Raw genomic sequence first — 25,673 nt, 5'->3', positions numbered from 1 at the left:
CCACCACAGTTTGGATCCAGATACAAATTCTCTTTAATTTTAACTTTCATCCCAGGACTTACACTTAGCCCTTTACAGAACTAGAGGGTAGCCAGGATGTTTTCCCCCAGATCTGAACCTTCCCAAAGCCTGTATGGATTCAGATCTACTTCGTCTTAGAGGAGATTTAAATGAAAGTCAATTATGTATCTCTTATGCAATGCTGGGGTTTAAGTTTGGGCCCCGTATCCCTGGCTATTCCCAGCAAGGCACAAGGAAAAGCTGTAACTCCCCAGCTCTACCTCTTTGGTATCATCCTCCGCTCCGTTGGGGGCTGCTGAACAGAGCACCAGGTACTGCGTAGCTCCACTTGCTGGCTGCCAGCTCAGTCTCAGGCTGTTGTGGCTCACTTCGGATGCTCTCAGGGAAAGGGGTGGTGACAAAGCTACTCAGATGGAGCAAAAACAGAAAAAGGTTTACAAGGAAGTTGAGCATTTCTGTATGTAAATCCCTCCCCCACCCACACACACACAGAGATACCCATGCACACCAAGATTCCAGGATAGCAAATCACAGCAGTGCATCAGAGCAGGTAAGGGAAAGCTATTTGGGGAGATATGTGTCTGATGCTTCTATAATAGAGCCTTATTGGGGTTTCCGTTAGGCATATAAGTCTTCGACGTGTGAAACAAAGACGCATATCACTCCCAGGCTATGGCTACACTAGGAAGGGTTGGCGACAAAGTTGCTGTCGACATGCAAAAGTCGCCAAAAGTGAAAATCGGTCAAATTGGTTTTTCTGCCCCCATTGTCGACATTTCATGGCCACATTGCAAACACCCTGTCGACAGACAAAGCAAAGCAATGTGGGTAAACATCCTACAGTGCAGTATTGTGGGAAGGCAGAGCTGATCCCTGTGCTTCTCAGGATTCCCTAGGAGCTCTGTGAGCTCTCCGTGCTGAGGAATGTCAAAGCAACACAGCAGCCTCTCCAGCCCTCCCCCTGCAGCAGCAGTGTTCCTACCGCTGTGTGCCTAGTGCAGGGCAGAACAGAAGCATTCTAATTATTTGTTCTTTGTTCCCTAAATAGAGCAGCTCACTCAGCTGTCAAACACTGCCCGAAGCTTTGAAAGGGGAGGAGTGCATGCACGCGGGGCAGCAGAGATCACAAAATACTGAGCAGAGCCATCAGGGCAAGCATAGTGGGATACTGGCAGAAGCCAGTTCTCTCTACGAAACAAACAGCAGAGCTCACACTGGTTCTTTGTCAACCATAAAGGGAGGGGGAAAGACAAAGTCTCTTGCAGGGCTGGAAGTTATTTGTTGACAAACCTGGGTATTTTTCCCACCAAAAGTCTCATTGTAGTATAAACACTCTTACAGTTTTGTTGCCAAAAGACAGTTTTTGGTGATGAAATGTGCCAGTGCAGACGAGGCCCCGGGCACAATCATTCCTTGTCATGTGCTCTTTTAACACCAAATTTTCCTTCAAGAGAAACATGGTTTAGCAAACTTTAGCAATGAAAAGGAATAATTCAGGGTATGTCTACACTACCCTCCTAGTTCGAACTAGGAGGGTAATGTATGCATACCGCACTTGCTAATGAAGCCCGGGATTTGAATTTCCCGGGCTTCATTAGCATAAGCGGGGAGCCGCCATTTTTAAATCCCCGCTGCTTCGAACCCCGTGTAGCGCGGCTACACGGGGCTCGAACTAGGTAGTTCGGACTAGGGTGCCTATTCCGAACTACCGGTTCACCTCGTTTCACGAGGAGTAACGGTAGTTCGGAATAGGAACCTAGTCCGAACTACCTAGTTCGAGCCCCATGTAGCCGCGCTACACGGGGTTCGAAGCAGCGGGGATTTAAAAATGGCGGCTCCCCGCTTATGCTAATGAAGCCCGGGAAATTCAAATCCCGGGCTTCATTAGCAAGTGTGGTATGCATACATTACCCCGCTAGTTCGAACTAGCGGGGTAGTGTAGACATACCCTCAGAGAGTGAGTACCAGGACTTAGGAACCTTCAGACAAACTTGACAATGGTTAGGCAACTGAGACGACTGCCTATCACACCAAACAATATTGTCTCATTATTTCCTTGTACTTCCCTGACTATCTTTATCTACCCGTTGTTGTTTGTAAGATCTTTGGGGCAAGTGTGTGTGTGTACACACACCACTTAATACAATTGTGTCTTGGTCTATGCTCCCTCTAAATTTTTTCCACCCAAGTGCAGAATAAATTGTGTTATGTGCACTGAAGCATGTGTGGATGTGCACCACCAGTAGAGACACATGCTGCCAGCTGTGGGCACTGAGGGTGCTCTGCTAATCACTTGGGTGACATTTGAAACTGTCATCGGTGGCTGACCAAGCGCTCAGCTTACAGTGCTCTGGGTTATGCTTGGATTGCCTAGACACTTCCACAATACAAATTAATAATCATTTGGAACTCAGAGTAAAAAATCAGAAGCAACAGGATCAACATTTAAATTTCTTGAAATCTATAGAGTCACAGCTGGGCAAATTAAAGGCACAGCTTGCTCTTGAATAGCGGTACCTGGAACACATGTCTCTCTTGTGGCTTGTCTCTGTCTTTGCAAGTTTCAGCAGTCAACACAGAGTTCTTTCCCCTGGCTCACGCCAATCAGCCCTGGTCCATCTCAGTGTTTAACTGCATGAATGCATTTTCAATGTCTAGGCTTACATTTGGCCCCGTCTTGACCCTTCAGGGGATGTACTGGGGAAACGTACAATTATTTGGGGAAACTTTCAATTATTGCACCACAGAGGAATAGCAAGGATCTCCGACATTTTAAAAGCAGAGCAGCCATGGGCACACAAACCGGAAAAGAAGCACACAAGAGAAGGGGGTGTAGAAAAATGAACAAGCATGTGCAATGTGCTGCCAGTCACATGATACCATAAAATTCCTGAGACTGACCGTCATTCCACTAGCATTGTAGCATTCAGCCCAGAGACCATAATCTGGGCATAGAAGAGTATGGAATACATGAAGGTATAATTACAAAAAAATGTTTAAAAAATCTTGATGCTGAGTCCAGTATATCTGACTAACATTTTTTCTTCCTGACAGGTTGATAAATAGCAGATGTTCTCCCCAAAGGAAGAGAACATATCCCCATATCTGTTTATGGTCCAACATTATCTCCAGAAGTTCTGATTAACTCTCAGTCATTCAAAGACACTTACTGGAGTCAAAGCGGAGGGTTGCCTGATGCTACAAGATTCCCCCGCACACTTTTTTCTTACACAGAACATTGTGTTTATCCATAGCCTGCTTAAAGAGCTTACCCAGACATCCCTACACATGGGCCAACCACTCAGGAGCTGGGTGAAATGGTCAGGAGATCAGCAAAGAGAAATGGGGTTTGAGGAAGGGGGTGAAAGGTGCTTGGGGAAGAGAAGAGAGAAGTTGCCCAAAGCAGAGAGGGATGCAGTAAAGGTGAGACTAGCGCCCTCTAGCCATGACCTACATGTCGAGGTCATGCCTCTGAGCCCATCTCCAATGGCATTTTCATAAATAGGAAACACCGAAACCAGGTATTCTGTGTGCGAGGTCAAGTTGACAAGCTGGGTGGAGGAGGCAGATCCATCTAGAACGACCTGAAAACACAGGGAAAGGTGGTAAGAAGTTAACGGCATCAGGAGTGCTGTAGCAGAGGAAGCAACCAGACCCAACTCTACCTAGTGACCATGCTGTACCTTGGACATGAAAACTGACTGCCCTTGTAACTTCATACAAGCGCATGTTACCCTAGGGGACTTCTTGCCTGCCCCAAATAAAGGAATAAGAGGCTATAATGGAGCAGCTGCCCCACTCTGGCAGGGAAAAGGTTAAAAGCAGGTGGGAGGGAACCTGTGCAACCGTGGCCAATCAAGGCAAAGGGACAAGTCAGCCAATCGGGGCCAGCCTGGGCACTCTAAAAGGCTGCAGGGCTGAGGGGAGCTCAATTGGGCCTGACTAGCAAGGGAGAAGCACCTTGGACAGAGCGGTGCTGGGCAGGCTCAGGGGAGCAGAGAGAGGGAACTGATAGCTGCCAGGCTGTCAAGCCCTGTGGCCTGGATACAGGGGCTGAGAAGGTGCAAGAGTCAGAGGGAAGCATCCTGGGGACATGGGGAGTGATGGCAGGCAGGAGATGGCTGCTGCTAGAGGTACCTTGATTGGGACCCAGAGTAGTGGGTGGGCCTGGGTCCCCCCCTTCCCTCTTGCATGGCATCTTGTCACCACAGAGCGTGGCCACTGTGGCTTGCCACTGAAAGGAGCCACTAGACTTTGGGGCTGCAGTTGGCCTCTGAGGCAGGTGACTGGACAAAGGGCTGCTGATACCCCCTCAAGGGGAAGAGAACGGAGAGGGGGGCAGTCTCCTGAAGCAGACGCTGTGGTGCCGGGAGCAACGTGGGCCCAGCTACAGAAGGCAGAGACAGGAGAGCGGAGTGACAATGGGCAAAGCACAGTGCACTCCATGGGCAACTGAGCTAATTCCCACCCTGACCAGCAGGAGGTGCCATGGTGACGCATTGTGCCCATTGCAGATGCCTTCAATAAAATAAAAAAAGCTTTTTAGTGTGTTTGTTTTTCTGAGCCACAGCATCTACCCTGGGTAACTGGCTTATGCTCAGTGGGAGCTACCACTCCGCTAGAGACATCACCCCCTCCCCATACTACCAATGGGAACTAGCTCCATTATTTAAGCTAGTTGCCCCAACTTTCTAGTAGCTGGGGGAATAAACTCTCTTGAGATGGCCATGGCAGCAGGCCAGGAAAGGAGAATGTAAGCCAATGCAGACTAAGTAATCTGGATGGCAGCTTAGAGGGACACCGAATCTGCTTCCCTCTAGTACTTTGCAATCACAGCAACTCATTGTCACAGGAGGAATAGGCCAAAGCGTGTAGCAGCTACGCAGGGAATTGCAAACCTGTACTTCTGCCCAGGTGGAAGCCTATCGTGAAATGAATGCAGGCGTATACTTACTGGGCCAAAGACTGACCAACCGCACACAAGTCAATGGAGTTCTACAGTTGTAACGGAGGAAGAACTACCAATAGCAAGACCCTAAAAGTTTCAGCCTAGAAATAAGACCCAGACTTATTTCTAGGATTCCAACCGAATGCAAGATACTTTACAGATAAGAATGGAGGGAAAATCCCTGCCCCAAAGAGCCTACAATAAAAAAAAATCACCTACACAGGAGGTGAAGAGGGTGGCATAAGGGAGACAAAAAATCAGCATAAGCATGACCAAAAAGCACAGCCCTTGTCATTTCCAATCAGCGGGCTGATAATATTGACATGCACCTCAGATTAAAAATCATCACACACTAAGCACCCAACAACTGTTGACTTCTGAAGAGAGCGCTGTGCTTAACCATTTTTTACGGCTATTCAAACCTGTCCAAGTCTTCCCTAGTTTCCAGCCACACACACATGCAAACAGGCTCTCTGACCTCTTGGGGAATTCCACCCCTGGAGGGGTAATATACAATTCTGTACTTCTTCGGCTGTCTTAGCGGAGGGGTCCAAGTAAGCTGCATGCTTCTGGAAGTCACCTCTGATATGATAAGGTTGGTGGGGCTCAGATGGGGACCAGTAGTGACTGAGATATTTTTCACGGGACTGCCTATGAGTTTAAAAAAACCGTGTTACTTTCTCACGTTATCTTAACGTGCCAAATGCACTTTCTGCTTTATAAAATGAAGTGACATCCTAATCCAGTTACAGCCTTCTTCCTTACATGTATAGGAAGTGTTCCAGCTTACCACGAAATACACATTTAAAAATTGGTCCGTGGGAAGACTATACAAATCCCATTATGAACAAATTGAGTGTTTTGTTGGAGGCTGCGATATATTTTACATTTGAGCATAAGTCACTGCCCATCGATTCAACAGACAGGGCTCAGCAGATGCCAGTTCCAAAGGTTTTGCCAGAAAACAATCTTTTTTAAAAAAAGAACAGCCCATTTGCTCTGGACGATCTCAGGCCTGAGGAAAAATGGATCTAAGTACATGAAACCAGATACTGATCGATATGGAAGAGATCAATGGTTTTGTGAAATTCCAAACCCACTTGAATAAAGGTGCACTTGAAAGTTGAGTTCTCCCATTCTATTTCAGGAGAAGCCATGAAAAAAAATGAGCAGAGGTTTAAAAATTGGGGAGGGGGGAATCACGCAAATATCTAGTTCAGCCTAGGTCTAGTTTCTCTAGCTAAAAATAAACCACCACGATTATTTTTAATTCTCCCTTGGAAATTTAGGGCTTGAAATACAGGTGAAAAAAGGCTCATGCTCAATAATTTTGCAATCTCTCCAGCCCTCCCCCCCCCCCAAAAAAAAAGCCAAAAGTGATCACAAAGGAATCCTTCACTTTGGACAGCTCCAGGATGAGCTAAAAAGGCAGCGGCGCAGCCGCATAAGGAGAGTTTGGAAGAGACCAAGTTGAGAATACATGTGCATGAGATGGATAAGATGGGATATGTCTAGACTGCAAGCCTCTTTCAAAAGAGCATCTAGACTACAACCAGTACTTTCGAAACAGCAAGTCACTTTTTCGAAAGAGAGCACCCAGGCAGTCTGGATGCTCTCTTTCGAAAAAGCACAGATTGCATTACATAGCACCTTTTTTTGAAAGAGTATTTTAAAAAAAAAGCGTTATTCCTCATAAAACGAGGTTTTCTGCGGTCGAAAAAACTGCCGCCTTCTTTCAATTTACTTTTGAAAGAACACGGCAGTAGTCGAGACGCAGGGGAAGTTTTTTTTTTTTTTTTAAAAGTCCACTTTTTTTGAAAAAAATCCTGTAGTCTAAACACACACTTGGACGGGTAAGTCCCGCTCCACTCTCCACCCCAGTGATTTTCTCTGTTATTTATATACAGTACCACCCACTGCATACTTTCCAATTGCCCCCCAAAAAATCTCCGCCCCATCTGCTCATGATCTAAGGAGTCTCAGAGGGGTAGCCATGTTAGTCTGTAACTTTAAAAACTGTAGTCCTGTGGCACCTCAAAGACTATCAAAAATATATATAGTCTCGTGCGCTTTTGTGGGCAAAACCCACTTCTTCAGATGAGCTTGAGTGGAGAAGGACCTAAGGAGAGAGGGGAAAGGAAGGGAAACAACACACATTTATATCAATTCATCTCATCGCGGGAGCATGGCAGAAGTGGGTCTTTGAGCGGGACTTTAGCACAGCGAGGGCAGAGAGCTTGCAGATGAACCAAAAGGAGACTGTACCATGCACAGGGGATCACGTGGATGAAGGTGAGTGTGTGTGAGGGAGACAGACAGATGGAGAAGGTGAGAAGTCCTGGCAGAGCAGTTGAGACAAGGAAAGAGGATACAAAGGCAGAGGTGGTGACAATAAGCTGATCCGATGTGACAACAGCTGGGAAGCCAATGGAAGGATCTTAGGAGGTGAATCAAAAGGACAGGTGAGGAAGAGGAGTTTAGTGGATGCATGTGGCAGGCGCTGCAGGGCAGAGAGGGGAAGCCATGATAGCTAGTGGGACCAGACATTCACTGAAGGCTTTCACTCACCTGTGTTTTCACTCTTGAGCTTCTCTTTGATCCTGGTGCACAAGACCCAGGTGAGCCTGCTGACCAGCGAGCTGAGGAGGGGGAAATCCAGCACATTATACACAGTGAGCTCCAGGGGTTCTGATGCCACCTGCCTCAGCTCTGCCTCGTCTGCGTTCTTCACCCCTAAAAAGAGAGTGCAAAGAGCCAGTCAGCTGAGAAAACTCTCAGGAGATGAGCAAGATTCAGGGCCAGAAAAAGGTCTTTCCTCTAATTAATGCCCCTCTTCAAGGGCCCAGTACAAATGCAGTCTCTTGGCAGAAATGCCTCCTAGCCTTCCCCGTGGGGTGGCACTATTCTGCATTGCCCTAGAGGGTTACCTGTAACTACAAGTACAATGTGGCCTTTCAGGAGCAGGTCTTGAATGTGTTTAAATACAGTGGATACAGGAGGTCTTCACAGTTCCAGAAGCAAAACTTGCAAATCCTAATCTAATCCCTTGTATCCTGTTGCTGCAGGCCTGGCTACCACGGGGACTTAAAATATTTCACTAAAGGACAATCAGAACATATGTAGAAATCAGTGAATGAATAAATAACACTTTGATATTTACGAGGTGCCAGCTTCCCGCACGGAGAATCTGCTGTTCCCTAGAACATAAAGCTCCATCACAAATCCTTGTTATTCTTTCACCACATCCAGCCCCACAGACCATCTGTGCGCAAAGGGGCTGATTCTCTTTTCCTCTGCATCTTGGGTATTCCGTGGCCCATATGGAAACCAGGTCCCAATCTGGAGCGTGTTTTAGTTCTTCTCGCTTGTTTTTTACAGATATAAATGGTGATACATGGTGCAGCACAGTGACGAATCAGGTGCAATACCTGATGTCTGTCGAATGCCTTGTGCTGCCCTTGCACACTGGAAATGCGGAGGGAAGGTCCTGGTGAAATTGGTGCAATTGCAGCATTAAAGAGGGGTCCATGCAGAGACCCCATGTAAGTCAGATGGGGATCCAGCTATTAGCATGCAATCCTCTGGGGAGATTTTTCTCTTGAGATTTGCTTTGCATAACAGGCAAAAAGTAACTAACCAATGCCAATAGAAACAACAAGGAGTTCTGTGGCACTGCAAAGACTTAACAGATTTATTTGGTCATCAGCTTTCATGAGCAAAACCCACTGTCACAAGCCTTGGAGACAGCTGACAGTGGATTTTGCCCATGAAAGCTGATGCCCAAATAAATCTGTTAGTCTTTAAGGCAGTGGTCACCAACCAGTCGATCGGGATCTACCGGTAGATCTTGGAGCCTCTGGCAGGTGATCCTGACAGATGTGGCCAAGAAGCTGACAAGCGCTGCACTGCAGCTGCCCCTTCCCCCACTGCTGAGCATCTCCTGCCCTTTGCCTTGGAACTGTCCCCTCAGGAACCTCCTGCTTTCTGGGCAGGGGAGTGTGAGGAGGGGTACTCATGTCAAGATGCCCCCATTCCCACCCTGTATCCTATCTCCACAGAGCAGAGCGTGGACACAACAGGACTTAGGATGGAGTTTGCTGGCTGCTTTTGGGAGTGAGCCAGGGCAGGGGGGAGCCCACATCCCAAAACCCTACCCCAGTCATGAACTCCCTCCTGCATCCCAAGCCCCTGCCCCAGCCCCGAGCACCCCTGCATCCAAATTCTCTTCCAGAGCCTGCACCTAGAACCTCCTCTGGTACCCCAAGGGCCTGCCCCAAGCTCAGCTCAGAGCCCCTCCCACACTCCAAATCCCTTAATCCAAGATCAGAGCCTGCCCCTCCCCCAACCTGCTGCCCCTGCCCAGTGAAAGTGAGGGAGGATGGAGTGAGCAGGGGGTGGGGCCTCGGAGAAGGGGCACAAAGGAGGTGGGGCAAGGGTATTTGGGTTTGAGGTAGATCTTGGATTGCACTTAAATTAAAGAAGTGATCTCATGCTTAAAAAGGCTGGAGGCCCTGGCTTTAAGGTATATACCTATCTCATAGAACTGGAAGGGACCTTGAGAAGTCATTGAGTCCAGCCCCCTGGCCTTGGGGCAGGACCAAGTATCGTCCCTATATGGCCCCCTCAAGGATTGAATTCACAACCCTGGGCTTAGCAGGCCAATGCTCAAACCACTGAGCTATCCCTCCCCCAAGAGGTGCTACAGGACTCCTTGTGTTTGCAGATATGGACTAACATGGCTACCCCTCTGCAACACAACAGGCAGGGGCAGATATAGGGCAGGGTGAGCGGGGCGGCCGCCCCAGGCCCCGTGCTTCAAGAAGCCCCAAGCATGTGCCGTGGCAAAGGGGGGCCCCTCGAAAATGTGCTGCCCTGGGCCCCGCAAAATGGTCATCTGCCCCTGCCAACAGGTATCTTGTATTTAATAAATAAGCTCCTTTTTCCCAGCTGGAGGTGGGATTGGAAATGGATCCAAACCAAAACCTTGAATTAATGCATCCTCACACTTTGGGAAAGATCCAGGTTTGCCCATCTTGACTTGGGCCCCTCTCTAACAGGGATTCACCTCTGTAATTTCTTGCCATATTATTCTTGGGCTAGTGAGTGTTTCCTTGTCTAACCCAGGACCGCTTTTTAGTTCTTGCATTTGTCAAGCTCCTTGCACAGTGAGCTCCTGCTCCATGATTACAGCTCCCAGGCACTGCGGCAATAATTATCCGTGCAGGAAGGTTAAAACTTTCCTCTCTAGAGACTATAACTCAAGCTCTAATGGTCTAGAGCAGTGGTGGACAACCTGTAGCCTGAGGGCTGCATGTGGCCCATGGGGGTTCTGTGCAATGTTCCCTCTAATTTTTCCATCCATATGCAGAAGAAATGTTGTTCCATGCATCGAGGCATGTGTGGATGTGCACCACCATTAGAAACACATGCTGCCGGCTGCAGTTGTGGTGAGTGCACTGCTAATCAGCTGGGTGGCTTTTAAATCTCTCCTGAGTAGCCATCCAACTGTCCAGTTCACAGGGAACACCAGTCCCGTGTGGGGGCCGCGAGACATTTTATTTACTGTTGACCACGTGACAGATTCTGCAGGTTTTCATCCATGTAATTTTTTTCCTATTGATATTACTAAAATGACACTTCACGCAAAGCAAGGGCATGTACAGTGAGGTGCGTGCTGATTGCATACAACACTGACCGTGAGAGTCGTGCGCTCTCCTCTGCATCCAATCAAAGCCCTGCTATGGTTTAGTCGGCTCATAAGAACATAAGAACGGCCATACTAGGTCAGACCAAAGGTCCATCCGGCACAGTACCCTGTTTGCTGACAGTGGCCAATACCAGATGCTCAGAGGGAGGGAACACAACAGGTAATGATCAAGCCATCTCTCTCCTGCCATCCATCTCCACCCTCTGACAAACAGAGGCTGGGGACACCATTCCTACCCATCCTGGCTAATAGCCATTTATGGACTTAACCTCCATGAATTTATCTAGTTCTCTTTTAAACTTGTTATAGTCCCAGCCTTCACAACCTCCTCAGGCTCCCCCCACAAATTCTGGCTATGTCAGCGCAGTGAGCAAAACGACCATATCCTAGGAGACCATCTTGGTTACGACAATCTAACTGAGTTGAAGAAGCACCATTCACACGGCCCTCTCATTAGCCTAGGTTCCCATCACTGGTCTAGTGCCAAACTACCCAAACACTGAAAACAAGTAAAACAAGGAGAAGGAACCCCGAAATGTCAAAGTTGGCAAAAAAATGAGATGGGCAGGTTTTAAAGTATTATGTAGCAGAAGACACTATTACAGTCAGTGCTTTCATTCAATATATTAAGTCAGGGGTGTCCAAACTTTTTTCAAAGAGGGCCAGATTTGATGAAGTGAACATGCATGAGGGCCGACCATTTTGCCTGACATTCTTTGAACCATTAAAATTAAATGCAAATTAACTATTTTATGCAAAGTTTATTGCAAATGGCATACTTTTCATTTCGTCACATGGATGACAAATCTAAACAGGTGTTAAATCACTCTGCCTTTCATATCTGAAGGCCAGATGAAAAAAAAATCCAGGAAGCTGAAATATATGTCAGGAACATTGTAAAGTACATTACATATTATTGGTAATAAAGGTTGTCTGTCAACTTTTAAGTTAAAAAAATATGAACAGGAACATAACACCAAGTATACATGTTGTGTCGAAATATATTTATAACTGATTTAGACCAACTGACATTAACTGAGATTTTACAATGTATTCATCTCAATACATATGGATTCGTTGGGGGCCATAAAAGATAGATATTGCCAAATTACCTGGGGGGCCGTATTAAACCAGAACACGGGCCGCAATTGGCCCCCAGGCCGGACTTTGGACATGCCTGTATTAAGTAAAATACATTGCAAAAGATACAGCCATCTAGTGCTAGGTATTGAATTCTCCGTGGTGTACTCATAATACACCACTTCTAGTTTGGAGGTGAGGTGATATTTTATTGTTTAATTTTATTCCTTTTGCATTAACCTTTACTAGATGAATTCAGTTAAAATAGAAAAATTCTCTCCCACTCATTTTATGCCTCCTTATTTCAGCCAGATGACAAGAAGCAGACGAGAAGACTAATAGAAACACAGAATACTAAACAAGTGAATATAATTGGAAGCAGAGCTTGCCAGATACTCTAGGTGGAGAATTTAACCAAATGGACCTCTCTGGAAATGGCCAAATTCATCAAAACCTTTGGGATAGGATCAGTTCAGCAAATTTTCAAAAAAATCTGATTTTCCAATCTGAGGCAGTTTTGTTTCAAAATGTAAGCTAATTTTAATCATCTAAAATGTTTCTATCGACCTGAAACTAAAATTTATGAAAATTTGAGATGGACTATTTTGTCCCAATTCAGAGTGGGAATATTTTTGATGTTCCCTTTTTTTTTTTTTTTTTTTTTTTTGCAGGACAGGGAAACCATGACCAGCTCCAATAGGTGTCTTTCATAGAATCATAGAATACTAGGACTGGAAGGGACCTCGAGAGGTCATCGAGTCCAGTCCCCTGCCCTCATGGCAGGATCCAGTACTGTCTAGAACATCCCTGATAGACATTTCTCTAACCTACTCTTAAATATCTCCAGAGATGGAGATTCCACAACCACCTTAGGCAATTTATTCCAATGTTTAACCCCCTTGACAGGAACTTATTCCTAATGTCCAACCTAAACCTCCCTTGCTGCAGTTTAAGCCCACTGCTTCTTGCTCTATCTTCAGAGGCTAGGAAGAAAAGTTTTCTCCCTCCTCCTTGTGACACCCTTTTAGATACCTGAAAACCGCTATCATGTCCCCTCTCAATCTTCTCTTTTCCAAACTAAACAATCCCAATTCTTTCAGTCTTCCTTCATAGGTCATGTTCTCTAGACCTCTAATCATTCTTGTTGCTCTTCTCTGGACCCTCTCCAATTTCTCCACATCGTTCTTGAAATGTGGTGCCCAGAACTGGACACAATACTCTAACTGAGGCCTAATCAGCGCAGAGTAGAGCGGAAGAATGACCTCTCGTGTCTTGCTCACAACACATCTGCTAATGCATCCTAGAATCATGTTTACTTTTTTTTGCAACAGCATCACACTGTTGACTCATATTTAGCTTGTGGTCCATTATAACCTTGAGATCCCTACTGCCATACTACTTCCTAGACAGTTACTTCCCATTGTGTATGTGTGAAACCGATTGTTCCTTCCCAAGAAGAGCACTTTGCATTTGTCCTTATTAAATTTCATCCTGTTTACCTCAGACCATTTCTCCAATTTGTCCAGATCATTTTGAATTATGATCCTATTCTCCAAAGCAGTTGCAACCCCTCCAAGTTTGGTATCATCTACAGACTTAATGAGCATACTCTGTATGCCGATATCTAAATTGATGATGAAGATATTGAACAAAACCGGTCCCAAAACAGACCCCCGTGGAACCCCACTTATTACTCCTTTCCAGCAGGATTGTGAACTGTTAATAACTACTCTCTGGGAATGGTTATCCAGCCAGTTATACACCCACCTTATAGTAGCCCCATCTAAGTTGTATTTGCCTAATTTATTGATAAGAATATTAGGCGAGACCATGTCAAATGGCTTACTCAAGTCTAGGTATACCACATCTTTAATTACACTCTGTGGTAAACCGTTGAGTAATCATTGGTCTCCCATTATACAAATTAAAATCTCTGCCAACCTCACGTTTAATGAAAACTAAACCACAGACTGAACCTCTCTAGACCAGCACCCTCAGGACTTGACTGGTGCTGAAACAGAGAATTTGCCAGATCACGGGAGGTCAATATTGTCTAGCATCATTACCAACACATCCACTGGTTATTAGGGTCTTAGAAGACATTGAAGGGTAAATTAGAGCTGAACAGCAGCACAGAACACAGAGAGCCAAGACTAGTAGCTGTAAATTAACTATGGGACTGCAGGAAACTTGGCCACATCTATGCTAAGTGGACACCTGGCTAACTAAAATCATGCTGGATCACCGATGTTGCAGGACAGAGAGTCCTGGACTAGAGAGGTTCAACCTGTAATTTTTAAAACAAAAACACAACATCCCTAGCCTCTATTTGCCTGAAAATGGATAAACAGGAAAGAGATCATGTGATGATTACCTGTTGCGTTCCCTTGCACTGGGGCATCTGGTACTGGTCACTGTTGGCAGACATGATACTGGACTAGATGGACCTTTGGTCTGACCCAGTATGGCCGTTCTTATGTTCTAACGTCCTGCAATTGTCTGCTCCTTGAAGATTCTACCTGTCATGTCTAAAGATGTATGAATTGCCCATCTGCTCATGGTAAAGTGATATCCAATCAACAGACAGTGTATGGGTAAGATTTTCCAAAGCACGTCATGTTGACCTAAAATTATTTCCATTAGAGTCCAGTAGAGTTTTACCATGGATTTCAAAGGGAACAGAGTTAGGACAACGTCATCTCATGCTAGTAATAGCTGTAATCTTACCAATGGCAAATATTTCTATGCCCATATTTTTCAAGGTCTGGGCAGACAGGTTGACATCATCCTGTGATTTTCCATCAGTCAAGAGGATCACCAGCTTAACTGCATCTGCCCTGGAGCCAGCTTCAGGTTTCAGATTTTGTTCTAGGACATGGGACAAAGCAAGGCCTTGGGAAAAAAGAAGAGTGGAATTAGATCCCTGAAAATCAGATTGCAAAGATGTACAAACACCCTTCTCAGAACTTTAGGCCATATCTTCTCTCCAGGGAAGATTGACACTGCCAGGATCGATCTTCCGGAGTTTGATTTAGTGGGTCTAATAAAGACCCACTAAATGGAACTCAGAGGTTACCCCTGTCGGCAGCCAGTACTCTTGCTCCTGCAAGGACTAAGGGAAGCTGATGGGAGTGTTTGCTCCTGTTGGCCTCCCGCTGTGGGGACAGCAGGGAAACTTTGAAACAAGGTACGTAGACTCCAGCTACATAATTAATGTATCTGGAGTTGTGTATCTTGATTTGACCTTCCCCTCTAGTGTAGACTTGGTCTTAGTCAAAACCGGATACAGGCAGTCCCCAACTTACGTGGACCAGACTTACGTCGGATCCCTACATACGAAAGGGGCTTTTCACGCCGCGGAGGACGCGGGCGGTGAGACCGCCCAGACACGTCCTCCGCGGTGAGAAAAGCCGCTCCGCGTCTCCCTGGTCTGCTAGTCTCCCTGGTCTCCCAGGCTTTTCTCACCGTGGAGGACGTGGGCGGTCCCGCCGCCCACATCCTCCGTGGCGAGAAAAGCCACTCCGCGTCCCCCTGGTCTACTGGGGGGGAGTGGTGCAACTAGTGTGCCGCACCCCGCCCCCCAGCAGACCAGGCTTTTCTCACTCTGGAGGATGCGGGCGGTCCCGCCACCGCCCGCGTCCTCCGCGGCGAGAAAAGCCGCTCCGCGTCTCCCTGGTCTGCTCGGGGGAGGAGGGCAGCAGACCAGAGAGACGTGGAGCAAAGCCGCGGAGAGAAAAGCCGCTCCACGTCTCCCTGGGCTGCTGGGGTGAGGGGGGACAGCAAACCAGGGAGATGCGGAGCAAAGCCGGGCGAGAAAAGCCGCTCCGCGTCTCCCTGGTCTGCTGGAGGTGGTGCAGCTAGTGCTCGGGGGAGGCAGCAGACCTGGGAGACGTGGAGCAAAGCCGCGGCGAGAAAACCCGCTCCGCGTCTCCCTAGTCTGCTGGGGGGGGAGGGGGGCAGTAGACCAGGGAGACGCGGAGGAAAGCCGCGGTGAGAAAAGCCACTCCGCATCGCCCTGGTCTGCTGGTGGGGGGGTGCAGCTAGTGCTGGGGGGGGGGGGGGGCAGCAGACTAGGGAGACGCGGAGCAAAGTTACGGCGAGAAAAGCCACTCCTCGTCTCCCTGGTCTGCTGGGGGAACACGCCAACAGACCAGGGAGACGTGGAGCAAAACCGCGGCAAGAAAAGCCGCTCTGCATCTCCCTGGTGTGCTGGGGGGGGCGCAGCTAGTGCGACCCCTCCCCCCAACAGACCAGGCTTTTCTCGCCCTGGAGGACGCGGGCAGTCCCACTGCCCGCGTCCTCCGTGGCGAGAAAAGCCGCTCCGCGTCTCCCTGGTATGCTGGGGCGGGGGGGCAGCAGACCAGGGAGACGTGGAGCAAAGCCGCGGCGAGAACAGCCGCTCCGCATCTCCCTGGTCTGCTGCGGGGGGGGGGGGGGGGGTTCCCAGCAGACCAGGGAGACGCGGAGCAAAGCCGCGGTGAGAAAAGACGCTCCGCGTCTCCTGGTCTGCTGCCTCCCCCCCCAGCACTAGCTGCATCTCCCTCCCCGCCCCCCAGCAATAGGAATAAGGGATTTTCCAGGAAAGGGTTTATTTTCCGCAAGATCCCTTCTAGACTGGCGCTTTTTTCCGACAAAACCCCGAGCCGGAAAAAAGCGGCAGCCATGTTCATGCAAATGCCATGGGCGATATTTAAATCCCCCGCGGCATTTGCAATTCCGAAGTGTCTCATTAGCATCCCTTTTCCGGAAAAGGGTGCCAATGTAGACACAGCCCATGTGTGGGGGTGGGTGAATGTGAGAGAAGCAAAGGCCCTTACTCCTTCGTTACTAATAGCTTAGGTCAGAGATATCTGCACTGTGTACAGCAATTGCACTGTATTCTTGTAAATGAGGCTGCTTTTATTCTATCCAGTTCAGACATAGCCAGCCCGAATCGTCCTCCTTTAATGAGGAAGTTGCTACGTTAATGCTCATGCAGGGTGCTACATGCAGCCAGCCAGGGACAGAGAGTTGGGGAGCTGCAGATAAGGCTTGTATTACCTGTGAAAGTGTTGCCACCTTTATATCGCAGGTTCCTCACCGCCTCTAACACCTCGTCCCTTGTGACATAGGTGTTCAGGTTCCACTCTGTCCGTGGATCACTGCTATACTGGGACAAACCTGTGGAAGGCACGAGCTGTCAACAGATGGATGAAAGCTGCTCCTTTCCAGGAGTGCTATAGGCAGGCAGTGTTGTCTATTGGACAGAGCACCAGACTTGTGGCTGCCGATTGTGGATTTACTTCCTGTTCCACTGCAGGCCTTTTGCAGACAAGTCAGCTCCCTGCGACTATTTCACCACCTCCCTAGGAAGCTAACGGTGCTTACCTCCCTTGCAACACACACTGCGATCTGAAACGCCACCGGAGACCTGTTACTGTAGTTCTTTCCCAGGGTGAAAATTCAGGGATAATTCTATCTAAAATTAGCCTGCTTCCTCTTCTGGCCCACAGCTCCCTGCTGCTCTCCCCATTCACCACCCACTCCAAATGTGCTTCAGCTTTCCCCATTAGTGACACCGGCACAGCTTGCCAAAAGCAGCCTTTATTCTGAAGCTTTTCCACTGTGGGTGCAATTCGGGCCTGAGGTACTCTCACCCCGTTAGGAGTGCTTAGCTTCCTCTCCCCGGCCTGTGACTGCCATTTATTCAGTATATTGCCATGGTACCTAGGAGCCCAGCAGGCCCACTGACAGGGGAGGGCAGCCCTAGGGCCTGGTGTTTTAAAAGGGCCCAGGGCTCTCTCCTGCCACAGAGGCAATGGCCGTGGCTAGAGCCCTGGGCCCTTTAAATCGTGGCCAGACCCCCAAGTGGTAGGTGCCAGGCAGAGCGGAAGGACTGGCTGGGGGAGGCGAGCCCTAACCCCGCCCCTTTTGCCCAAGGACCCATGAGGGCCTAGAGCCAGCTCTCCCATCTTGCCTAGGGCCCTGCAAAGTCTGTCGGCAGCCTTAGAGCTCAGTCATGGACCAGGACCCCACTGAGCAAGGCACTGGATGTCTGAAGTGCTCCTCAGAAAATGGCCCACCACATGCACTGGAGTTTCTCATTACCACCACTAGAGGTCAGAGCGTTACCTCAGACAAGAATTCCTGTCAATACCCAAGCCTATGACCCAGCATATACAAGAGGTTGATAACAAAATGCAAACATGTAAACTCTACGGCTGCACGCAGGGGCGCAAAAACCAGACATCAGACCCTCTTGATCCTTCCAAGGACTGTGCCTATGACCTGGCACTCAAACAGCTGCAGTTATTATCCTTCTTGCACCACCACTTAGCAGTGCCTTCGTGAAAACCAGCGCCAAGATTAGCGGATCATTTAGGATTGTCGGACGGTCAAGAAGCACGTCCAAGTGTAGAATCCATCCCCCAGAGAGGAGCTGTGCTGGGTTCTGTATAGGGAGGTATAGGGACAAGAATCTCTCTTACCGATCCTTATCTTATCCCGGGCAATATTGAAAGGGGATAACAAGGCGCTCAGGAACTCCCTGACAAACTTGAAGTTGTTGCGTCCGATACTCCAGGACCCGTCCACCAGCAGGACGATATCAATCGCTGCGGCTGTGTCACACTGAAACCGAGAGCCTAGGAGACAAAGTGACTGAAATAGTTCGGTGGAGAGAGCTCTCACATCACCAGTCCAGACATGTCCCCTTGCTTCCAGGCAAGAATCCAGTCTGAAATTCCAAAGCTAAAACTTTCTTAATTAGAACTAGGGGCCAGTAGAAACCATTTGGTGGTTCGATGGACTAATGATCTGTGATTCCCCCAGCATGGCAGTGACCCGTTTAGAGCAGTGGTTCCCAACCTGTGGTCGGCAGTCCCTTGATGGTCCACAACGGAACTGCAGGGGTCCGTGGAAAGTATAAAAATAAGGATCACGGCGAGCCCAATCCTTATTTTTCTTTTCTTTCTTTCCTTTTCCCTTTCTTTTTTTTTCTCCCCCAGGGAGGAGGGGTCCATAAAATTTGAATAGATTGAAAAGGGGTCCGTATGCTCGAACAGGCTGGGAACCTGTGGTTTAGAGCATTAATTAGCCTGTGATATTACTATCTCAGTGCTGTAATCTCCGCCTGGGTCTGCAGAGTCAAGTGTATGCTCTATCGCTGTACATTGTCTGCAGATGAAAAAAAATGGCCAAGGCCAGAATTAGAACTGATTTTCTTGCTTCCAAGGGGAGAGGTCAAGAACAAGGCCTCACCTCTGCTTGGCCACTGGCTGAGCCCAATCTTGCCTATAGCATCCGCACAGAGGTGTGCAGGCGGGAAGGGTGTGTTCTCACAGTTAAGAAGTTAAACCTTTCAGGAAATGTGCCTTGTCTAAACACGGCTCTGTGTAAACTGTCAACTCAATTACAGTCCGTCTAATCCAGCTCTTCTCTTTATATCTCACTAAATCTTACTGCATCGCAGGTGATTATTTCGTTCCATTCCAGCTGCAGATCCCCTACGGGCTATCAGGAGTCAGATGCTTTCTCTAGACTCAATCTAATTTCTTCCTCAACTGGTGGCACCGTCTATCCGTGCGCCTCCCTTCTCAGCCCATGCCAGCCGCTGGCAGGGGATAAGATCAGGCACATCACGGATAAACGGCACCTTTCCCCTGTTTCTTTCCATGCACAGGTTTTACTTTTTGTGGGTGATCCCCAGAGGGTACCCAGCTGCACAGCAGCAGAAGACACATGGGGCAGCTAGATTCCACCACTGCCTCGATTCCTTCCCATAAGTGCCCAGATCTGGCCATTCAGTTGTCATTCCCCATTGACAAGACTGAGGGAGCAACCTCCAGCAGTGCTTAGGCTGTGTCTATTACACTGGTTCTCAAACTTTAAGACCTACGGCCCACCTGGCTCAAGGCAGACCACCAGCCAACCACTCATGATGGCAAAATGGGGGCAAGAAGGGGAGGGGGATGGGGTCTGCCTGAAAGGTTGGGTGCAGAAGTGAGCTGAAAGTGGGGGGTCTAGGAGGGAGGGAGGGTGCAGCAGCGGGGTGGCGGTCCTGGGTCTCGGTGGGAGGGGGTGCATGGGAGGGAGATGACAGTGTGGGGTCTGGGCATGAGGTGGATGGGAGGCATTTACCTGGCTCCTGCCACTCCCAGGCACCACCCCTCTGCTGCTCCCATTGGCCACAATTCCGGCCAATGGGAGCAGTGGGGAAAGCCTCCAGGCAGCCATGGGGAGGGGAAGCAGCAGCATATGGAGCCACTTCCTTCCTCCATGAGCCAGAACGGGCCCCCCATCCCAGCAGGAAGCTAGTGCTAGCGCTCCAACCTCCCAGGGGAGGACCGCGGGGATGGAGTGTCAGCACAGGCCCCCTGCTGCTGGAAGGGGCAAGTCCTAAGGCCACAGCCCACCTGCAAGACACTAGTGGTCCGCAGACCACACTTTGAGAACCACTGAGCTAGAGGCTTTGTATTCAGCCAGCTGTAGTGCAGCTTGTAGGAAGGAAGGAAGCTTCCTCTTGGTGATGCCATACAGATACCTAGGGGATTCCCAGTAGAACCTCCTCCCTTTGCTTGGGTTCTTCCCCGGCAGTTGCCTCTTTAGGAAATGGTCTGTCTTTTAAAGCCAAATGACTTTCCCGAGTGCATGCTGGAGGGGTGGAAGCTATGTTAGAAATAAGACTCACCTCTCTTTAAAGTTTCCTTTGTGTGTTTTTCTTTGCCGAGATCGCCTTGCTCGGATTTTGCGGGGCTGCGCTGAGTCGTTTGCAGGGCTGTCGGGGTTTCTGTCACACTGAACTCAGTGTTTGGTTTCCCTTGGAGGGTTTCACTCAGGCCCTTGGTTCCTGCTGCCTTCTGCCTTCTCCGCTCAGGTCTGTCTTTTGCTGCACTCCATGGCACCACAACGAGAAACGGCCCATCCTCACCAGCCCATCATGCACGTCCCAGTCAGTGAAACGAGCTGAATGTGCTGGAACACACTGGCTAAGTGTGTGTGTCTCCCCGCCCAGTGGCTGGCACAAGAGCCTGTAAGCCCGAACACTACTGCTGCGAATGGGGTTTCTCTCAGGGTGTGTCTACACTGCACCCGGAGCTCAAAATAAGCTATGCAATTTAAGCTATGCAAATGGCACAGCTTATTTCAAGTTAATTTCAAAATAAAGCGCTATTCTGAAACATCCCTTAATCCTCATGGAACGAGGTTTACAGGGATGTCGGAAAGATATTTCAGAATAACGGGCGTGTTGTCAAGACACAAAATAGCACTAGATACACTCTTGGTGAAGAGGTAGGGAACCAATGTTCCGAGCAAGCTGCATGTGTTTGTCTACTCAGGAGAGATTCAAACACCACCCCGTTGATTAGCAAAGCAATCACAGCTAAACTTTTGTTTCTCCTGGTGGTGCACATTTGCACATGCCTTGGTGCACATAAAAATTTATTCCACACATGGATGGAAGAGATTAGAGAGAGATTAGGGAGGGACCTAGATTTTTCGGAACTAAGTCTTAAATTCTGTCACACAGTAGATCATGCTCTCCTGTATGGTTGTGCTAAGTGTTACAATGTAATGCCTGCATATAACTAGCCATGGATATTGTTAAATTGGATGGTGCTTGATTACCAGATTTGAGCTGAATTCCTGAGAGCCCCGTGTGTGCACAGTGAAGCTTCATCTAGCCGGAGGGGAAGCATAAACAGTATGCCATCTACTAAGGACATGAAGTAAGATTTACTCCTAGGCTGAATTTGGCCCCTTCTCAGGTTGGCTTTTAACTGATTAAAAGCTCAGGAAAAATAGGACCTTGTTTTCTTGGTGGGAGAACCCAGAGGTGAAGCTAGGAGAGGACTTGTCCTCACACGTCAACAAGACCCTTAGGAATGCCCCTGGATTCTCAGACATGACCCAGAACTGAAAGGCATCCTCTAGGAACACCCCTCCTCTACCTCCCCCCATCTGCCACCCTACCTCTGGGTGGCTCTTGGCTTGTGCACTGACCCTGCACGTACCTGTCTGTGTGGTGGTTTCACTCAGGGCGGGGGACGTTGCCTTCACCTCTGGGATGAGCTCGGTTGCTGTATTTCTCACAGGGGGGGTGCTCTTTCCTGGAGCGGTCGCCGTATTCTTTTGGTTATTTCTAGCCTGCAAGATGTTTTTCAGCTCCTGAACTGTGAGAGCAAAGGAAAAGGAGGAGAAGTCAATGGAGTTGACATAAACCTGGTGTCACTGCAATTGGCCCCACACCCTACTGTCCACCAGCCCTCCGACCACACTCAAACCAACATGGAAACAATGCGACGCCATGTCTACACTGTGTGCCCCACACCCATCAGGGTACATCGACGCTGCCAGCAAAGCAGGAGACACACCCAAGCTAGCTCTGGTCAGGGTCTGGCAAACTACAGCAGCAGAAGCTTCAGTGTGGGCTAGCCTGCAAGTAACTGCCCAGTGCTCCGGTACAACCCCTGAAGCACAAGCAGCTGCGACTTCCTTGCTCCATTAAAGCTAGCCTGAGTGCGTCAGCGAGCTACGGCTGTAACGCTGAGAGGCGTAATCCAACCTGGGACCTCTGGAGCTTAGCGCTTGAGCTAAGAGCCAGCTGGCTCTCAGCAAAGGCTGTAGGACAGACGCAGGATTCTCTCTGGAAGTGGTCTCGGTGCCACTAGATGGGACAATACACCACACCCAGAAGAGGGGGAGGCTACATAGTCACACCCTGACTGCAACACACACTTAGAGCAGCGGTTCCCAAACTTTTTGGCCCACTGCCCACCCCACTCAACGCAAACCTTTCTGTAGAGCCACAGCCAACCACTCATGAGGGCAAAATGAGTTCAGGAGGGGGTGGAGATGCAGAGTCTGAATGGGAGGATGGGTGCAGAATCAGGTTGAAAGTGGGAGGGTCTAAGTGGGAGGTTGGGGTAGGAGCGGGCTGAGGGTGAAGGGGTCTGGGTGGGAGGAAGGTTGGATGTAGGAGCGGGCTGAAGGTGGGGGAGTCTGGGTAGGTGGTTGGGTTCAGGAGTGGGCTGAGGGTGGAGGAGGATGGGAGGGAGGGAGGGTGCAGGAGGGGGCTGAGGGGGAGGGTGCAGGAGGGGGCTGGGTGGGAGGGAGGGTGCAGGAGGGGGCTGAGGGTGGAGGGGGCTGGGAGGGAGGGAACATGCAGGAGCAGGCTGAGCCAATGGGAGCGGTGGAGAAAGCCTCCAGGAGAGCGGTGTCCTACACTGCTGTGCTCAAGCCACTTCCTTCCCCCTTGCGGCTTGTCCCCACCCCCACAGCGGGAAGCCAGCTCTGGCGCATCAACCTCACATGGGGGTGCAGGGCTGGCGCACCAGTGCAGGCTCCTTGCCACGGGCTGGGGTGCTGAATCCCGAGCCCGCTGCCCACCTGCAAGACAGTCGTCCGCAGACCACACTCCGAGAACTGCTGCCTCGGAGGATTAACTCTGAGGAAGCCCACCTGAGCCACGCCAGTGGGGACAGGCCCACACTGTACTTACTCACAAATTTCCTTTTGGCAAACAAGGTTTCTTGGGAGCCCTCGAGCACGTAGATGTGCAGGGTGTATTCCTTCGTGGGGCTCAGCCCCCCCACCGTCGCTTTGGGCGTTTTGGTTTTGAGCATGACTTCCTGTTCCGAGTCACCTGGACGGGGGGTTGTGGGAGGAGACATAAACCAGGCACCTTTGAAGAGAAGCTTGATGAAGGATGTGACAGAGCTGGGACCACGGGTCTCAACCCCAGGACATGGGCCAGCTGAGCTCTTGCAAACTCCTTCGGCCTAGTGGTGGAACATAGGCCATGCAGCACCTATCTATAAGCCGAAGGTTCTTCCCCTGCCTCCTGTAGTGAGCATCTGTGATGCACAACAACCTCACAATGCTCCCAGCCGGTCAGGCCGCGCTGTGATCTCAAATGTTCAAAACTGACGTCTAATGTGAGAGTCGAGGTTTGTACTCTTTGGGGGAGCTCGTCAGAGCAGCTGAGCATCACACAAGTCAGGAATGTTTTAATTAGCTGATTTCCCATCGAAAAATATATTTCCCATCCAAAATATCCCGGGGAAAGAATCAGTTTTGATTCATTTCTCTGCTCAGTTCCCACAGGAGTAGAAGTTTGACATAGCACCAACCGGTGGAGCTGAGTTAGGACAGACAAAGTGGAGCACATTGAGCTGCTGGGGGTCACAAACTGGGGTTCAGAATGGCTAGTGCCAGGGGCAGACTGCGGCATGGGCTCAGGAGCTAGTGGGGTGACCGTATTGAGCCAGGAGCTGACTAGGAGTGGGGGGGAAAGTTTCAGGATTGTTAGAACTTCTTGGCTTGATATTTTCTACACAAAAAATTCCAGTGTCCCTGTTTGAAAAGCCTTTTCGCTTTGAAACCTGAACTAATTATAGTTTAAAAAAAACCCAATAAAACAAAAAAAAATGGTTGAAACAGTTTTTGGTTTTGTTTTGGCTCATGAAAATGTGAGATTTCAGTTGTTCTTCCTGATCATGATGGGGAAACATTTTGGGGAAAGAAAAGCACAGAAATATTTTCCTGGCACAAGAAAACCATTTCCTGAACACCTCTCCTGGAGCACCGCCTCCTCTCCTCGGCTTCTTAGGGAGCTTTGGGTGTCTGGCACCTCTGTAAATTAGGACTTGGATGTCTACAATTTGGAGTCTCAAAACAAGGGGCCACCTTTGAACGTTTATGCCCAAGAGACTTTACCACGGGCACACAAGGAGTCTATGGCCAAGCAGCAACTGAACCTAGATCTTCCAGGTCCATTGGTGGTACCCTAACCACTGGGTCATCTCTCGTCTCTCTCTGCCCCTTTCACCTATTTCTCTCTGGTTGTTTCAGTTCCTCTATGCAGACAGGCCACGTCTGGAAGTAGCACCTCCCATCAGCAGGGCTGGCTTAGGTTTCACAGAGCGTGGGCCCAAACCTCACAGTCCCTCAGAGCACATGCTTAGCTGCTGCACACACAGAGATGCCCTTGACTGGGATGGGGATGGTTGCTTAATTACTAGCATAAGAACATCAGAAAGGCCGTACTGGGTCTGACCGAAGGTCCGTCTAGCCAGTAGCCCGTCTGCCGACAGTGGCCAGCACCAGATGCCCCAGAGAGGGTGGACCGAAGACAATGATCAAGTGATTTGTCTCCTGCCATCCTTCTCCAGCCTCTGACAAACAGAGGCCAAGGACACCATTTTTATCCCCTGGCTAATAGCCTTTTATGGACTAACCTCCATGAAATTATCTAGCTTCTCTTTAAACTCTGTTATAGTCCAAGCCTTCACAGCCTCCTCTGGCAAGGAGTTGCACAGGTTGACTACACGCTGTGTGAAGAAGAACTTTCTTTTATTAGTTTTAAATCTGCTACCCATTAATTTCATTTGGTGTCCTCTAGTTCTTCTATTATGGGAACTAATAAATAACTTTTCTTTATCCGCCCTCTCCACACCACTCATGATTTCATACACCTCTATCATATCCCCCCTCAGTCTCCTCTTTTCTAAACTGAAAAGTCCCAGTCGCTTTAACCTCTCTTCATATGGGACCTGTTCCAAACCCCTAATCATTTTAGTTGCCCTTTTCTGAACCCTTTCCAAGGCCAAAATATCTTTTTGAGGTGAGGAGACCACATCTGTACACAGTATTCAAGATGTGGGCGTACCATAGTTTTATACAGAGGCAGTAAGCATCCTGGAAAAAAGCCAATGGACAAACCTTGCTGGCTCTCTGCCCCACTAGCTGGTGACACGGCTGTCCAGGAGAGGTCTGACAGATCACATAGTCCCCGGCAGCTCTGTTACGGTCATGTGTCTGGCAGCGACGCAATTGCTCCTGGAGTCGTCAGTCGGGGGTGGTACATAGGAATGTTGGCTGCCCAGCTTCCTAGGAGGCTGAGGGCCCCACCACATCAGTCCAAGGCAGGAGCTGCTG

General features: G+C 49.1%; 1 protein-coding gene across 7 annotated transcripts in view; it reads right to left on the bottom strand.

Moving 5' to 3' along the window:
• COL20A1 (collagen type XX alpha 1 chain) overlaps nucleotides 1-25,673 on the bottom strand; it is a 121,055-nt gene that overhangs the window by 72,747 nt on the left and 22,635 nt on the right. For all 7 annotated transcript variants that reach the window (XM_089769730.1, XM_075901044.2, XM_075901047.2 and 4 more), the window contains exons 4-13: nucleotides 23,236-23,379; nucleotides 21,749-21,907; nucleotides 20,425-20,622; nucleotides 18,224-18,379; nucleotides 16,797-16,916; nucleotides 14,484-14,648; nucleotides 7,538-7,702; nucleotides 5,448-5,620; nucleotides 3,476-3,605; nucleotides 282-424 (exon numbers count right to left, since the gene is read on the bottom strand). In XM_089769730.1, the coding sequence (XP_089625856.1) occupies nucleotides 282-424; nucleotides 3,476-3,605; nucleotides 5,448-5,620; nucleotides 7,538-7,702; nucleotides 14,484-14,648; nucleotides 16,797-16,916; nucleotides 18,224-18,379; nucleotides 20,425-20,622; nucleotides 21,749-21,907; nucleotides 23,236-23,379 (1,553 nt within the window). The remainder of the gene's footprint in view (nucleotides 1-281; nucleotides 425-3,475; nucleotides 3,606-5,447; nucleotides 5,621-7,537; nucleotides 7,703-14,483; nucleotides 14,649-16,796; nucleotides 16,917-18,223; nucleotides 18,380-20,424; nucleotides 20,623-21,748; nucleotides 21,908-23,235; nucleotides 23,380-25,673) is intronic.

The sequence above is a fragment of the Pelodiscus sinensis genome, chromosome 17 (genome assembly GCF_052426305.1).
Source record: "Pelodiscus sinensis isolate ZL-2025 chromosome 17, ASM5242630v1, whole genome shotgun sequence".
Taxonomy (NCBI): Eukaryota; Metazoa; Chordata; order Testudines; family Trionychidae; genus Pelodiscus; species Pelodiscus sinensis.
This window is presented reverse-complemented; position numbering and strand designations above follow the sequence as displayed.